The sequence below is a fragment of the Lissotriton helveticus genome, chromosome 2_1 (assembly GCF_964261635.1).
Source record: "Lissotriton helveticus chromosome 2_1, aLisHel1.1, whole genome shotgun sequence".
NCBI classification, from domain to species: Eukaryota; Metazoa; Chordata; class Amphibia; order Caudata; family Salamandridae; genus Lissotriton; species Lissotriton helveticus.
This window is the reverse complement of record NC_136059.1, coordinates 1,509,594,742-1,509,611,012: the sequence shown is the minus strand read 5'-3', so window position 1 is coordinate 1,509,611,012 and position 16,271 is coordinate 1,509,594,742. Positions and strand designations below refer to the sequence as shown.

The following is a 16,271-nucleotide window of genomic DNA, read 5'->3' as shown; positions in this document are numbered from 1 at the left end:
TCAAACACACCTTGCGACTGCCAAGCTGCAGAGAACACGGGGTAAATGTGATCACTTGCTAACTCACACAAACAGACCTGCTCCAGTCTTTGAGCCACAAACACACATGCAGCACTGACACATGCCCAGCGCTTGGACACACAGACATGCATACTCATATATACAGACTTGACACACACACACATATGCGCACACACCCAGGTATACAAACATACACACACACTCAGGGCCAAATTACGAGTCTGGCGATCGTGGTGGGGAGGTGGAGGTGGTGGTGGTCTTCCAACCACCACATTACGGCCTTGCCGGTCGTGCTGCCGTGGAACCGCTGACTCCGCCAGGGAACCGTGGCGCGGCAGTCAAGAGGCATCAATATGCTTGGTGGGAAAGCCACGGTCCTGCCAAGCATATTACGACTTTCTTCACCGCCTCTGATTTTATGAAGGTCTTTTCTCCATGAAAACAGTGGCGGTGAGGAACGAAAGGGGACCCTACAGGGCTCCCTTGTGCCTCACTCCATGTGGATGCACCCAGGGAGGCACAACATGTGCCCCCCTGTGTGCATGCACCTCCAGTTCCAGCACGGCATGGACTTCATAGTCCATGCTGTGCGGAACTTTCTATGATGCTCCCATTGCGGTGCCTATTTTATAGGCACCACTGTGGGAACGGGAATGGAAACGCCAGTCAATGACCAAAAAAGTCATTATACAGCGGGCGGCTCTCACGTGGGTTTGGGGGTATGTCGGCGGGGCAATCCCACGGCTACACCATCAAACTTGCAATCGGGCCCATAGACACAAACAGGACTATCACACACACACATGCACACAGACACAAACACACATGAACTCCCCACACATGTACTCAGACACACTTAGTCACTCAACAATACACACCAGATCTGGCAGATACAAAGTCTTAACAATGCCAGTTATATGCTAAGCACCCCATAAACATGTTGTTACATGTTAAATTAACCAATACACCTTTATTACATCCATGACTCTGCTAGAGTGTGGGAACGGAGAGGGTAGTTGGGGAAAGAACTGCAGGGGGCAGAGTCTGTCGTCAGTTTCACTAGTGACATTTAATGAGATTTATCAAAGAGTGCCCGGTCCAACAGTTGGTTGCCACCACTAGGTGGCTGAGAATGGGCGAGTTATGCGGAGCCTTCAGATTCGGGTGGTTGGGTGATTCGTTGGGTAGGTGGGGGTCCTTTGTCTCCATCCTCATTTGGAGCACTCCTGGAGTGCTGTACTGCCACCTTCTCCTTTCGAAGGCTCCTCTGCAGATGTACTGAATCAAGGGCTCCTAAGTGCGCACACAAAAGAGCCCATCAGGATGTCTCTTTATCCTGTGTTCTAACTGTGGGATGAAAGGTTTCTAGCAAGAGGTGATATGAACTTTGCAGATTTGCATTAGTTGACTTACGAGGTAAGATGCTTCTTTGGTTCCTCATAGTAATGCATCAAATGTTTCCTATCTCTCCGATTACCATTCTGTCATTCTACTGGTGATATGGTCCTGCTATGGCCATATTGCTGTAGTTTGTGGTCTGCTTTGGCAGACGGACACAACGGTAGTTGGTTACTTACTGTAGGGACTTCTGTGCCCGAATAGTATAAGTAGATTCACCCCCTGCCAGCTGCCCATAGATAGCTGTCCTTTCCTCATAGGTTGCTACCGACTATATATATGACACAAACTCTACTCTATAGTAAATCGAGTATGAGCTACTCCTTTGTTCACGCCAAACGTACTGTACATCAAAAGAAGGGACTTTAGAGATCACAGAAGCAGATCTGCCATTCGTTTTTTTGGTCTAATAAAAAAGCAAGGAAGTCTATGACACACAAAGTCCCGTGCAGGGCACCGTCATATTAGAAATGATCCTTGAATTTGGGCCAGTTTGCCAAAAACAGGATCCAAAACCACTTTTGAAAGGTGGCAAGTGCTAGAATGTTCAAAGAATCCAATAAATAAGAGATTTATGACTCATTTTTATTGACTCTCTCTTTCTCTCCTACCGCCTTCAGATGATACTCTTTTGCAGACATACTTTTCCCGTTTGTCTGTTTAGTAGAAAGGACCCACACCCACCGGAAAACACACACACCACGTAGCCTCCTGAAAACATGTATCATGTCATTTTACTCCAACCTGATCTTGCCACATTAGGACAAATTTAGAGGTATGTGAAGAAGGGTCAATTCCTACTGATCTGAACCTGCATGATCATCTCACCACGATCCTAATTCAACAGAAGCGAACTATTGACACTTTCACCTCTGCAGAGCAGACTCCAGATGTCATGTCATGAGGACACCAGGGCACTGCAATTTGGAATCTTCCCAGATCCACCACCAGGGCAGTGAGCATCTCTTCCTCCCCAGGGACCAGTCAGGAAGTGGGGCGAAGAACAGGGCATTGTAGTGTACCTTGCAAAAGACTTCCCACAGGTGGAGGCAAGCCTTTTAAGAAGTAGAAGAACAAGGGCCATAGAGGATCACTATAATAAATGTAACTTATATACCTAGATGCTAGGCAGTGCCATTCCCTTGTGTTCCATGCCGCATCATGTACTTCTACTTGTCTTAACACCTGGCCATCACTCGAAAGCTTCAAACATCTTTCTAAGCCTCACCAATCATTTTAAGTTGGCAGTAGTTACTTGTGGGTGAAGGTTTTCATGGGTGATGATGACTCTCTGATTATAAGTCTTAGGAGCTGGATGGTTTCTCCTGCTGTGGAAATTGTCTCAGTCTGTACCGCTTTCAGATGGTAGCCATCTCAACCATAGTCCTAATAAAGCAGAGGCTCAGCTTATCCCCGTCAGTTCCCCTTCCTAGGATCTTGCCTTCAAGTGTTCACTTCTATATGCCATGACCTTCCCCTCGTTGTATGGAATGTGGTTTTCTTGCTTGAATTCAGAACATTCCTAAAGCATCAGATCTCAGCTTCCGGCAATTCCTTCTACTAGCAATGTAAGCTTCTAGAGCATATTTTATGTTTTCTCTCATTTTCTCACAAGGTCACCATATATCACAAGGTTTGCATTTTCTCCACTGGCAGCAAGATCAACAGCACATTGCCTTCAAGTGTCTCAGTATTACTCGCGGAATTGCCCAGAACATATGGTTGAAAGATATTGATCTTGGCATACTTTGAGATCAGAGTCCAAAAACTCTTTATGGTTCCCTCTTTCTGCTTCACCTGGTTTGGTGACCATGTTTCCCATGGATGTGGAATTGCCTCCCTCTGTATCTATGTCTGGAAAGCAATCATCTGAAGTTTCGATACAGCCAAATCAGCATGATTTTCTATAAGTAAAGAATTCCTTTTAGGGCGAGCGAGCTTTGTATGAATATCTAAGAACATAACGCGATATAACATCCTGCATGCAGGGTGCTGTGTTATTACTGTCAGCAAAGGGCAAACTTCACTTGTATCTGGCAAATAGGTTTCTGCCATTCAACTAATTCTCTGGCCATAATTTTATTTTTGAGTTTTAAATAGCGCAAACACGACCGGGAGTTATCAGAGTGCTCTACATACGCACCAGTTGCGTTACAGACGGACACATTCTGTAGGCACAGAAGATTAAGTGATTTGCCCAGAGGCACAGGATGTTGGGCTGCACTGCCGAGACTCGAACCTGGTTCCCCAACTTCGAGATCGACCGCTCTAGCCATTTGGTCACATCCTCTACTATCATTAGTTACTTTGGGTTGCCACCTAATGCCCAATACAGCTGGTGTGGTAAATTGGCATAGGAAAGAGCTTGAGACTTGCCCTAGAATATCACGCCATCATGATGATCTTTTTTATAGAAGGTTCTACAAATAAATTGGGCATTTTCCTGTCTCTATTTTTCTGTTTAACTCTTTCCGTGCTGATGACGGAACCGCTCCGTCATCAGCCGCGGTGGCGCTGTGCTGATGACGGAGTGGTTCCGTCATGGCCCGCCCGACGCGCCTGCGCGGTGCTGATTTTGCGCCTGCGCGGCACGTTCTATTAAGCGGGCTGGGCCATGACGGAACCGCTCCGTCATGAGCACAGCTCAACCGCGGCTGGTGACGGAGCGGTTCCGTCACCAGCATGGGCCCGCCGCCCCCCCCCCCCCCGCCCCTTTAGCGCTGCGACAGAATAGCCGCCGCAGCGATGTGGATAATTAGGTAACCGGTTGGAACAATGCTGTACCACTAGAATTAAGAGAATGTTTATTTTGGGCTTCATAGCTCGAGATGACATTTAGAGTTTGCGAGGCCCCTAGCAGGGTGTATAGTCAAAGCACACCCCCAGATCAGCCAGTTGGAGAGCTGACCTTAGCAGTACTGTAGAACTTCTCATCAGTGCAGAGGGTACTCCGTATAGCAGGGTTAAAAGGGCCATATGGACCAATTCCACCAGCTCTGCTGGAGCAGCAAAATATATTTGTGAAATTATACTCTACCTGCAGCTACTGTCATGGTGGAATAGTAACTAGGCATGGGCCAAATTTTAAATAGGCTAATGTAATTGGAGAAATTTGGGTAACATCGCGTAACAACATTTATGCAAATATTACAGAGAATATGCTATTTCAGGTAGGTTTTTTATACAAGTGAACCATTCGGGTAATGTTTGAGCTGAAAACTACAAATCAGAAAGCAAGCAGTGATGTTTTGAATGAGAGCAATCAGAAATCAACTCGAAATTACATTTTCCAGTTGAATTTCTACTCAAAGGTACCGTTAGTATCATTTTGCATTGCACATCATTTTGCCGGCATTTCCTGTAATTAGGCTGTAGCAAAATACAAGACTTTCACCCATCCCTGGCTAGTAACATCTGTAATGATGATCTATAAGCTCATCCATGCCCTATTATTTTCATTCCACATCTTCACCAGCAGGTAATATTTCTTTTTAAATGTCACTGTGTACTGGAACTCTTCAACTCATTTTTAGGTCTGGCTTGACAGCACAGCTTTCTGCGAGGCCTTTTGTTACCAATTATTAAAAATATACATGCAGAGTTGGCTCTGGTTCCACCCAGAGGAGTAATTCTCCCCCAACTCATACTAGTGGCAATCTAGTATTATGTATAGTACCGGGGTACATTGGGTGCATGCACCTGCTCCTAACCGCATAACTTTTCCCGCTGTGCGCTGCGTTTTTGTAAAAGCCGCGTTACATGACGTACGAGCGCCGTAACTCATGACGAGCTGAGCTCGTCATGAGCGCGGAAGGGGTTAAAAAAGGGGCTGCAGATATTTGTGCGATCTCTTCTGTAATACTGATAGAACTGGCGCACATGTAGTGTCAGCAGTATCTTTAGAGGATGTTCCTTTATTTGCATAGGGACATGGCCCCATGCAGAGGAGGGATTCACTTTGTCTCTGAGCCCACACACTCATACAACAGGAGCAGAGAGGCAAACAGGCCCCCAGGAGGCACTCTGACAGTGTACCACAAAATGTGGCGGATTGCCTCATGAGAGCAGCCCTCCAGAGCAGACAATGGGGGTCCCATGGACACCCTAGACATCTCCCCTACAAGTTGGTACATTCACTCACTGCATCCACCTGCATGGGGATCTCTCTCCTTTCTTTAACTTGAAGGCATCGGCTACCTACAATGTGGAATACAGAGCAGCTTGTATGCAGCTGTTCTGTGTTTCAGTGAATGTGCTTGCCTCCAGGGTAGCCACGAGTTTCATTGATTATACTAGGGCACACAGCCCTTCTTTGCACCTATTGCATGTAGCACAAAACCTTTAAAATGTTTTTTATGTCCCCTTAGACTTTGATAAGCAACACTGTTCTCCAAACACAAGGTCATAAATAGGAGTGGTGGGACAAATGAGACAAGAGAGGTTGTAAAGAGTGAAATAATGAATGGATGGATGGGTGGACGGACCGGAAGATGGATGGATAGAGAGAAGTATGGGGAGATAAACAGATAAATGAATAGATAGAAGGATAAGTAGATGATAGAGAGGAGGGAAGGAAGGTTGAAGAAAATGATGGAGAAGAGAACAGATGGATTAAGGGAAACAAAGATGTATGGGAGTAGGAAGAAAAGATGCAGATATGGATGAATGGATGGATGGATGGATGACCAACTTCACTGAGAATGTAGGGTGAAAGGCAGCACTTAGCAACATTGTTTTCTTAATTTCTTTAGTTCCATTAAGGATGTGGTTTAAGGTGGGGGTATTTTATTTTTCTGCCTAGCTCCCAGTTTATAAATCACAAGCCATGCAAACACACCAACAAGCTCCATGTAGGAAAGCCTTCATCATCCAAATAAGGAACCAACAGCCTTTATAAACACCCCCTACGACAAAGATTAACAGAGTGCTAAGCCAGATAGTAAAACCAAGCCTTAATGGACAGTTGTGGAACATTTCACAAGCAAATTTGATGCTCAGCTTCCAGTAAAGCTCTTTAAATGTGATCGTTAAATTAGCCTTATTAGGTGAGCATTAGTTAAGCTAGAGCGCCGAATCATCTATTACAAATCATAAACATTTACTCCACGAAGCACTGATAGCCTAACAAGCACCTACAATCTTCAAATACGGAATCAGCACCATTATTACTGATTTCGTATATGGTTCACCAGCTTCTGCTTTAGGACACCTTATCAAAAACAATAAAGGGGGCAGAACAAACTCTACTTTGGAGCTATGTTCAGGAATTCAGATTTGCTATTTTGTACAAAATGAAAGCCTGATTTATCCGCACAATTAGAGTGGTAATGAAATCTAGTTTGAAAAAAACACCCCTGTAGCTTTACATCTTCCCATATCTTGCCCCCGCAAGGGTTTATCTCAGAGTACAGAGTGTTTGTGTGCAAACCTCTTCCCTCTTTTCTGCTCTCTTCACAACTGGAGAAAGGCGACATGCTGTCCCTCCAGCCTCGGCAATCAGTTAAGAAATCTCGACCAGGAGACGCAGCGGATGCTTTTACCACTCCCACTGAACCACGGTCTACGGGGGACTGAGTGTACCAAAATGGTCGAGGCCTGTTTTCCAAATATGGTACAAAAGGGGGTGGTGATGGACGGAGCATCTGAATCAATCAAACACTCACACCCAGTCAACAGATCTGGGTTTGATCCATCACCGTTCTTTAGCCCACTCTGCCACCCCAGTTCAGACAAGGCCATATGCAAATCAGTCTGACCCTGTGCCTCATGGGAACAGTCCAGCCCGAGCTGCCAAGCCATGCCTTCCCTGGACCGGAAACAAGCTTCCTAGGACAGGTTTCTGTCATTTCAGCCGTCTTCAGCCCGCTTGCTTCCAAATAAGCATGGCTGCATCTCCACAGACAACGAAAAAGTCTATAAATAAACAATGCACTGTAGATAATCAAACAACACTCTATATATACTTTCAAAATCACAAAACGTTAGTGTGATCTTACCATTGCTACTCTGTATCTTAAGTGTAGCTCGATGGACCCGCATGTCTCTGTTCTCTCCTAACACTGCGCATGCTCAAGGAGGCAGCAACATACTGCGACCTTTTCACTTAGCCATCATTCTGAGATGTGCAGAGTGGTCATTTTGCATTCCCTTTTGCTGATTTACTATCTGCACACATATTCAAAGGGGCGAACACAAGGTTAGATGGCTCATAGCAGATTGTATGAGGGCCCAGAGAAGACAGCTTGTCATGCCCTGACCATTCACTGACAGCTGTTGTGACATAGGTATATAATATGCGTTTAAAAAATAAAAATACTTTGGTTTTCACAGTTATAGTTTACTGAGTAAGGTATAACTGAAGCCTCTGCCATGCACTGCTTAAGACCTCAGAGATTACATCCCTCATGACATGTTAAATGGCATCATTGATGCTCTCACTGATGACATCTGAAATTACATCTTTCATGACATCACCAATGACATCAGTGATAACACATGGAACAATTTAGAATCTGGTGGTATTTGACTGCAAGACTCGCAGTGGCGGACTGTCCACCACTGTGCCGCTGCGCCAGGGAACCGTCGTTCTCTGGCTGTGGCGCAATAGACAGGGCTATTCAATATGCGGAGCTGGACCGCCACGGTCCACCGAGCATATTTTGAGTTTCCCCACCACCAGCCTTTTCGTGTTGTACTCATAACCAGGCGGGTGGTCCCTGCACAGCTTAGGCGGTGCTGAGCTAGCACAGAGCTGGCGTAGCACCACCAAAGTTATATACAGCCCTAAAGTCACATACAGCATAGAGTAACTGAGTGTACCTGACATGGATTGCAGATGTGTGTTTTAAAGTAGGTTTGGCTTAAAACCAAAGCCTGTTCTAAAAACGTATAATGTAGAGGTGTTCTACTCACAAGTGGTTTATCTCATACTTGTGTTGTAAGCATGGTTCCAATGATATGTGTCATTATGTCAGAAATGTCTGTAGTAAATTTTACTAAACTACGGAGCACTTTCCATAGGGCCTGACGGAAGGTGTCGTACAGTGCCATATGTACACCTGTCAACCTCTTGACTTAAAATTGGGCGTCATTCTGAAGTCTTTAAGAGGGTAATCCTTTTAAGGTGAATAGAAAGGTGTTCGGAAAAAAAATTAGATTTCAAAATATTGGGAATTATAAATATCGGAATTTAAATATTGTGTCACACAAATATTGTGATGCACAAATATCGCTGACAAGAATATCGTTTTTGGGGGTAAGTAATATCGTTGTAAATAATGTTGAGGTTTTTAATATTTTCTTCACTAATATAGTTGTATTTAAATCTATCGTGTTGATATATTAGTTGATATATTTATTTTTTGTGTTACTATTGTTTATATGCATGTTTCTAATTGTTTTTAAAACAAAGCTTGTAATTTTAAGTGATATAGAATGTTTCTACTAATTTCTAATAATAATTTATAGGAGCTGATTACGATGTTGGTCGGAAGGGCTCAGAACAGCATTCGGTTCATCCAAATCCGTGTCTGAAGCCTTGTTTCCAACATACTTGGTAACATTTCCGATTGACAGATTACGATGGTTGGAAACTGTTCAGACTGTCCGACTCACTTCCGACTCACGTCTGGACAGCATTCAGAGGCTCCAAGTCGGTCGGAGCCGACTCGTACTTTTCTACGGACTGCGTTTCCGACCGAGCGATTACGATGTTGGATTCAGGCAGCCTTTCCGAATCGGTCTGTCCGACACGGATCGGCTGTCGGAATCGAACATTGGGAGCCCAAGCAGGACCCCCTTCACTCGGAGACCGCAGGTTAGGGCCTGTAGAGGTACCCATGGGTCCCCTCTTTCCAACCATGCATGGTGTGGCAGGCACCAAGGGGTGCTCTCCACAGGGTGCCAGATTTTCCATGACCACCTCTTTCTTCAATGAGAGCCTGTGTTGTCGGTCGGAACACAGGCTCCCACTGAAGTCAACCAGATAGGTACGGAGCACTCACTGGGTAAAAGATTTATTAAAAAGCAATTCTTCCAGACGCCTTTCGGCGTGATGCCTGTATCAATGTTAGAAATGCTGCTACACTGTGCCAGTTCTTTCTGATTGGTTTAAGTCCTAGGTGCGCCATTCTAATTGGTGGATACAAGGCCAATGGGAGGGCTGCAGTGCTTTTGCTGATCTTTCACAGCTGTGATGTCGTACGGCAATGTTACAGTCTCTGCAATCGTATTTTTCACATATTTGCCCAAATGCAAGATAAAACATCATTCCTGATGGGCTGATTCAGATACTGATAACATTACCTAGAATGCATTATTGGTCCTCTTCATACTCTTTGGCCCCTCAGTAAGGACAGTCCATTCATCATGCTCCATGTAAACCCTTGCCAGTCATTGGAAGAAAAACACGATGTCCGCAGGCGTCCGTCAAATGGCTCGGCGTCCTTAGGCTTGAATTGCTTACGACCTTCATTGGTCGGCGGGGCAATCGTGACAACAGCAGTTCAAGAAGTCTTTTTATAGATTCAGCTCCAGGGTCCCAGCTTTACTGCTAAACTCCTAGGGTGGGTGCTACCATTATAAAAAAAAATATATATACACACACAGGGACGGCCGAAACGCGTCATGACTAGCTGTTGGGGCGAATAAATTGTATGCTACACAAGATGTGGTCCATGCCTTGTTTCTCACCTGAATGGTAGAGCGCTGCGAGGTATTGCGGATATATATATATATATATGTGTGTTTGTATGCTGATATAAGTATATATATTTATATCGCATTAAATATTAGTGGAATGTATGTAATTTACATTATATTAAAATATATATAATAAAATGTTTAATATTTACAACCATGAACTCCATTTATATTAAAACATCTATATTTTGTCTATTTTTGGACGATTTTAGTTCCAATTATATATTTTCTGATATTTTTGCACGTACCATTATAAGTATAGAAGCGCGATGCTGTAGCAAAGGATATTTTTGACACATTATTTTTGCCAACGATATTGTCTACCATGATATTGTGGCAGTGATCCAAACAGAAAATTGTCCACAGTTGTAGAATGTTGATTTAATTCAAGTTCACTCACCCTAAAGGATTGTGTCAGAATGACTGTATGATGGTAGTGAGTGATGTCATCAGTGATGACATTTACCATGTAATGAGTGATGCAATATGGAAGAACATAAGCAGTGCATGGCTGGAGTGTGATTTACAGTTAGTTCAGTAAACTATAACTGGGGATTTTCAGAGGTTTTCTAGTTTTTAAAAGTTAGTTCTTACCTCATTTCAACCCCTCTCTATCACATCAATTTAACCTTTGTTTTGTTCAGTGACTATATATGTATACACACATGCCACGACTTATGAGTCATTCAAGGTACTCTGTCTTTAGCTAAAAGCACCCATTTGAGGTCAAGAGGGAATTAAAAGTGTCCCAGTATTTCTGGTTACATATCCACCTGCAACAAGCAAAGAGAAAATGTGCCTTAACACAGGCTGCACCTTGGTGAATGCACGTGGAAATCAATGCAGGAACACCAATTTCTGCATGTTATTCACCATTCAGGCATAACAATATCACCCGGTATAGTGGGATAGCGTGGGTGGCATTGCCAAGCTTTAATACCAGGCCACTTGTAATGGATGCTTTGCATTTTGTGCTGCCCAGAATAGGTTTATTTACTTATTGCATGGTTAACTAAAACCTTTGCAAGTCAAACACACAACATAAAAACAATACAGTATCGAAATACAGACACATACAAAAAGCTGGAAAGATATAAGTTAAAACTCTGGATTGCTGACCAGAATAAGCCCCCTTGCCTACAGTGAAAAAGAGACATTTTAGCGTCTCTGCTCTGAGACCCCAGGTCTTGTCTGCTCCAGACTCTTGTCTGTGCTTTCGCGTGCCCAAGTGAGATCCTTGCTTTCTGCTTAGCGTTCCTAATCGCATTATGGTAAGAAGACTTTCAGCAGGCAGTTGGAACATATTTCACCTCTGACCCCCAGGCCACCTGAAAGGTGTGTGGAACATGACTAGCAGATGCTCACAACGCAGACTGTCAGATGGGAGTGACATTGCAATGCAGGGTAAGGAAGAGAAAACAAATATAGCACACCAACGTGAGTTATTGATCTGAGTTAAATGCGCCGGCAGGGCTGGGGCTATACTATTAAAGGAGACTAGACAGCTGCCTTGGACACAGGCCCAAAAGGCCACAAGAGGTCACGAGATTGCAACAAATGGCATAAAAATGGCCTTGTTCTTCGGGGACAAGGGAGCAAAAAAACCTCCGCAGAGCAAACAATTTACTCGGGACTCCGATAATGTAAATCCTGAAGCCATGCTCAGGCCGTTTGTTCTCTTTACGAACTATATTTAAAAATCTTACTGCCATTTTTGGAAGAAGGGGGCTCTTATCACTAGCAACATGCTTATATATCAGACCCAGAAAGCAAAAGTAACATTTTGACAATGTGTTCCCACCGCTGCCTTCCTTCACTCATGCGGTGAGACAGCTACGATCGACCAGCCACGCCCTCGCCTCCGTACCACGCATCCGCCGAGCCACCGCCAGAGGAAGATCCTTCTCCTACCTGGCAGCCAAGACTTGGAACTCCCTCCCCACCCACCTTCGGCTGACCCAGGACCACCTCTCCTTCAGGAAGCAGCTCAAGACCTGGCTGTTCGAGCAGTGACGTACCCCTCTCCCCCAGCGCCTTGAGACCCTCCTGGGTGAGTAGCGCGCTATACAAATGCCTTGATTGATTGATTGATAGAGCTCTACAGGGTAGACGGAAACAGACTTGTTTCTTCACTCATATCAACAAGGGCCAACCTCTTGCTGCTATTCAGACTCAACACGAACTCGTGGATGCCGAGCTCTTTCAATACAATTAGGTCAGTCATGCACTACACTCCCTCATCCCTAGAGACACATCCCTTCCCGACTCGTCACCATTAGAGGACAGAATATTAGATGGCCATGTCCCAGACAAGACCATTTTGCTAATTTACAAGAAAATGGTAAATCACGTGACGACCCTCTTTTAACTTTGAGGCAGAAGTGGGTAGACGATGGGATAGAAATGGAAGATGAGGATTGGCAGGAAGCGGTTTCCTCGCCCCGGGTGGTAGCCATCTCAGCCCGATTACGACTAGTCCAGCTTAAAATCTTGCACAGAGTACATATGACCGGCCCTCGGCTCAGGCCTGGGGGGCGGCAGCCCCGCCAACTCTGGAAGCATGGGAGGGTAATATGGACTGGTGTATGTTCAGAGAAAAGACAGTGTTTACTGCCCGAGGCTGCCCCAAGAAATGGGGCAGCATTTGGTCACAGTGGAGCGCCCATCGTGGAGATATTTTCACTACCCCACAAAGTATTGAGCTTGACGATCAGCCTCTCCTTTGAAGTTTTTTCACCGCATATAATTTGCTATTGCATTGACTTGTGTGTCATGCAAATATTTGTATTGTACCGATTTCAATGATGTTATGCCAAAGATTGTTTAATAAAAAGTTTTATAAAAAAACAAGGCCAACCTCCGAGAGACCGTCCCCACAGCCACGCATGCGCCCTACAGATCTGCCAATACTCTGTGCCTCAGAAAACGTACGCATCGGAAAATATCAAAATATGACAACTACAAGTCAGATACGGATAAGGAGGAAAGTAACCCACGTAGACTAGTTAAGAGTTAACACTGGAAATGACTATTGGATAATTCAGTTTATTTAAAAATGTGTATTTTTGTATTTTTGTACCCACTGTATTTTAGTATAGTAACAATAAGCATTGCAAAAAGGGAAATATGTTGAGTAAAAGCGCACTCTTTTGCAAAGAACTCAGGCGACATAACACTGGTGCAGTAATTCCACACTTCGAGTTTGAGCGAACATGCTTGAAGGCCACTGAAGGACTGATATTCTGAGTCATCTCATTCACTCCCGCCACACCAACCAGTACAGGGATTCCTTCCACATGGTTAGAAAACTCCCAAGTCTCACTTCATGTGTGCCTGAAAGGGGAGACAAACGGTCTCAAATGTGACCATCTTGTCAGTTTTTCAAGGGTGTAAATATTCCAGATTTTGCCCACCATACATGAAGCGGAGGGGCTGGGATTGTTTCTGAAATTGAACTAAGCCCAGCCTAGCGGCCACTAGGAGCTGCGTGCAGGGGCGCCCACGGGTAAACGTTGTGAGGCAGAGGGGCGGCAGGGCGATAGACGACGCAATATTTATTTAATTATACCTATTCCGTCGTCTGTCAGCTTCCGCCTGCTCCCACCCGACCCACCCCGTTTAGCTCTGCCGGTTGCCGCTGGCTCAGTGATGAGCTGGCCTCTGGGTGTAGTTAAGTGGTATTCGTTGGTTTCCCCCGCCTCTCCCACAAGTAGCGCCAGTGGCTGGAGTGGCAGCGACACTCCCAGCATCGTTCTGATGTGGCCAATAATTTCTGTCGATAATGATGGAATGAGGAGGCACGCCCACCACATGTAATATTTGTGTTTTTAATAAGAGAAATGGTAGAGCTCTATTGCTCTGTAACATAATGTAATGGGTAAAAAATTTAATATAGCAGCATAGGACATGCATCATATATTCTAAGTGAGAGGATTGGTTTGGAGCAAGGAACAATTTCTTTACAGGTTTTTTTTCACATTTGCATGACCTGCTACAAGGATCACATGTTTTGAAATTCACAGGGGCATTTATAAATAAACACTTGAGGGAATCATGGCCATATCTCCTCCAAGTGGTTGAGAAGCAACACGTTCACACCATAGGCTTCTTAAAATGTTGGCCTTGTTGTATTTTAGAATAAATCTTGGATTAACTGGTTGAATCAGAAATTAGGTTGGCTGGGTTACTAGATAACTAAAGCCCGGACTAAATCCATTGACCATGTTGGCAGGAGAAATGAGACCTATTTTTACTTGTGAGGCCTTGTTGTTTGCTAAATCTTCTTTGTGAAACTTTATCACTTATGAGAAATGTGCATTTAGATTATATGTCTGTGTGTAATTATGGAATATATGTGAATTGAAATTGATTTGAATGTTTCTAGTTCTGTGGAACAGAGTTGATTTGCTTTGAAAACAGCTTTTAAAATTAATTATAAAACTACGGAATGGTCTTTAATGATATGAAGGATTCTTTGGCTTTTCACTGTCGTTTCCTGTATTATGAGAAACATCATTCCACCACAGGCACATAGATGCACAACCCTGCTGGAAGCGCATGCTGCCCTCTTTGAATGAAAAAAAGATAATAAAAAACCATTAAAGGATGTCTGTCTTGGCTGGCAAATGCACGGGACATTTATAAATGGTTTTTGAAGATTTTTATTTTATTTACAATAATAAAGAGAAACCCCCAATCAAAGATGTCTGCTCTCACAGTGCCTCTGCAGGATGCAGGGGACTGCTAGCGGTGGCGAGCGGTCTGGTAGCAGTGCATGAGCAGCTGCCATTTCCTTAAAAAAAAAAAAAGATTTTTTTTCAAAAACACAGAACACATTGGCCCACAAACCCTAGCCATAAAGGGGATAACTATTTTTGGCACATGTGCATGTGTGAGTCACAAAAACGCAGTCACTCATGTTAAAGACAGCCAGTGGCTGAAGGAGGCCCAACGCTGTAGGCTGTTGACGTAACTGCAAAATGTGAATGGCGTTACAGCAGGCCAATGGCTGAAGAGGGCTCACTGAGGGGCACTGGGCAGCTGCTGCCCATGCAGGTAAGAGTGGTGGGGCCGGGTTGAGGGAGATTCGACAGACGACCTCAAGGGAAAATTAAATAAATAATTAATTTTCCCTTGCCGTCGTCTGTCAAAATCCCCCCAACGCCCCACGCTCTTACCTGCATGGGCTGCGGCTGGCACTAGGTAATGTAAAAACTAGCTAATGTAAAAAAAAACACCTGATATACTCCATATTGAATAATCTTCACTACACCTTTGATTTTCAGTGTCCACTTGTTGGCTGTCTAGACCCACACTATTCAAATACCAACACATATCAACACACATTCCTATGTCAGCTGTAAAAGTATTTTAATGTGACCATGCTGCAACAAAGCAGCTTCGGTGTTAAGAGTTGTATTCGGTTTCAACCCTACAGAAAGGGCAACCCTCATCCTTTTCCTCATTCTTTCTACAAGCCAATATGCATGTGCTGTGGTTTCAGAGCTTCGCATTGTTAAAAGCATTAATGGAAATTGTACACTTTGGCAAGGTTCGCCCTACGTCTTTTGTGAGCATACCTGGGCGTTCCTTCTATCTGTTGATTGTCCTTGCTGCCCTCCTTTCTGGCCCAGCTTATCCTTAAATGTCAGATATGTCCTTTTGCTTTTTATTAAGCCTTCTGATGTTATACTTACGGTCCTGCTTATTTTTACTGTTTGTTTTGCCTATACACTTTTTTTACTGTAAAGCGCTATGATACCCGCAAGGGTCTTGTTCGCGCTCTATAAAACTTTCAAATAAATAAATACTGTCTCTAGCCTTGTAATCATGTTCAATGCCAGGCAACTGTGTGTACAAACTGCTGTGCCATATTCCAGCATATAGAACCAAGGACAGCTTTTTCCTGTGCCCTCTTCCCTTTCTAAATTCAGAAGACCTGTGCCCTCCGCCCACCACCCCAACTGCATCAAGTAACATTGCAGCAGCAGCTTACCTGGTCCTTGTCGGGCTTGTCGGAGATGTCGTTCAGGCTGGTGGAGGTCAGGTTTCGGTGGGTCATTGTTGGGCTGCCTGCAAGGACAAGATCACGGCTCAGATTGTGCTCGGCATGCCACCAAGATGGCTTGGGCAGGGCTACAATTGCAAATGCA

The 16,271-nt window shown here is 44.4% G+C and overlaps 1 protein-coding gene across 8 annotated transcripts in view; it reads right to left on the bottom strand.

Moving 5' to 3' along the window:
* Positions 1-16,271, bottom strand: part of SLC4A4 (solute carrier family 4 member 4) — an 893,491-nt gene that overhangs the window by 169,576 nt on the left and 707,644 nt on the right. For all 8 annotated transcript variants that reach the window (XM_078676409.1, XM_078676410.1, XM_078676411.1 and 5 more), the window contains exon 7: positions 16,115-16,191. In XM_078676409.1, coding sequence (XP_078532535.1) covers positions 16,115-16,191 — 77 coding nt within the window. The remainder of the gene's footprint in view (positions 1-16,114; positions 16,192-16,271) is intronic.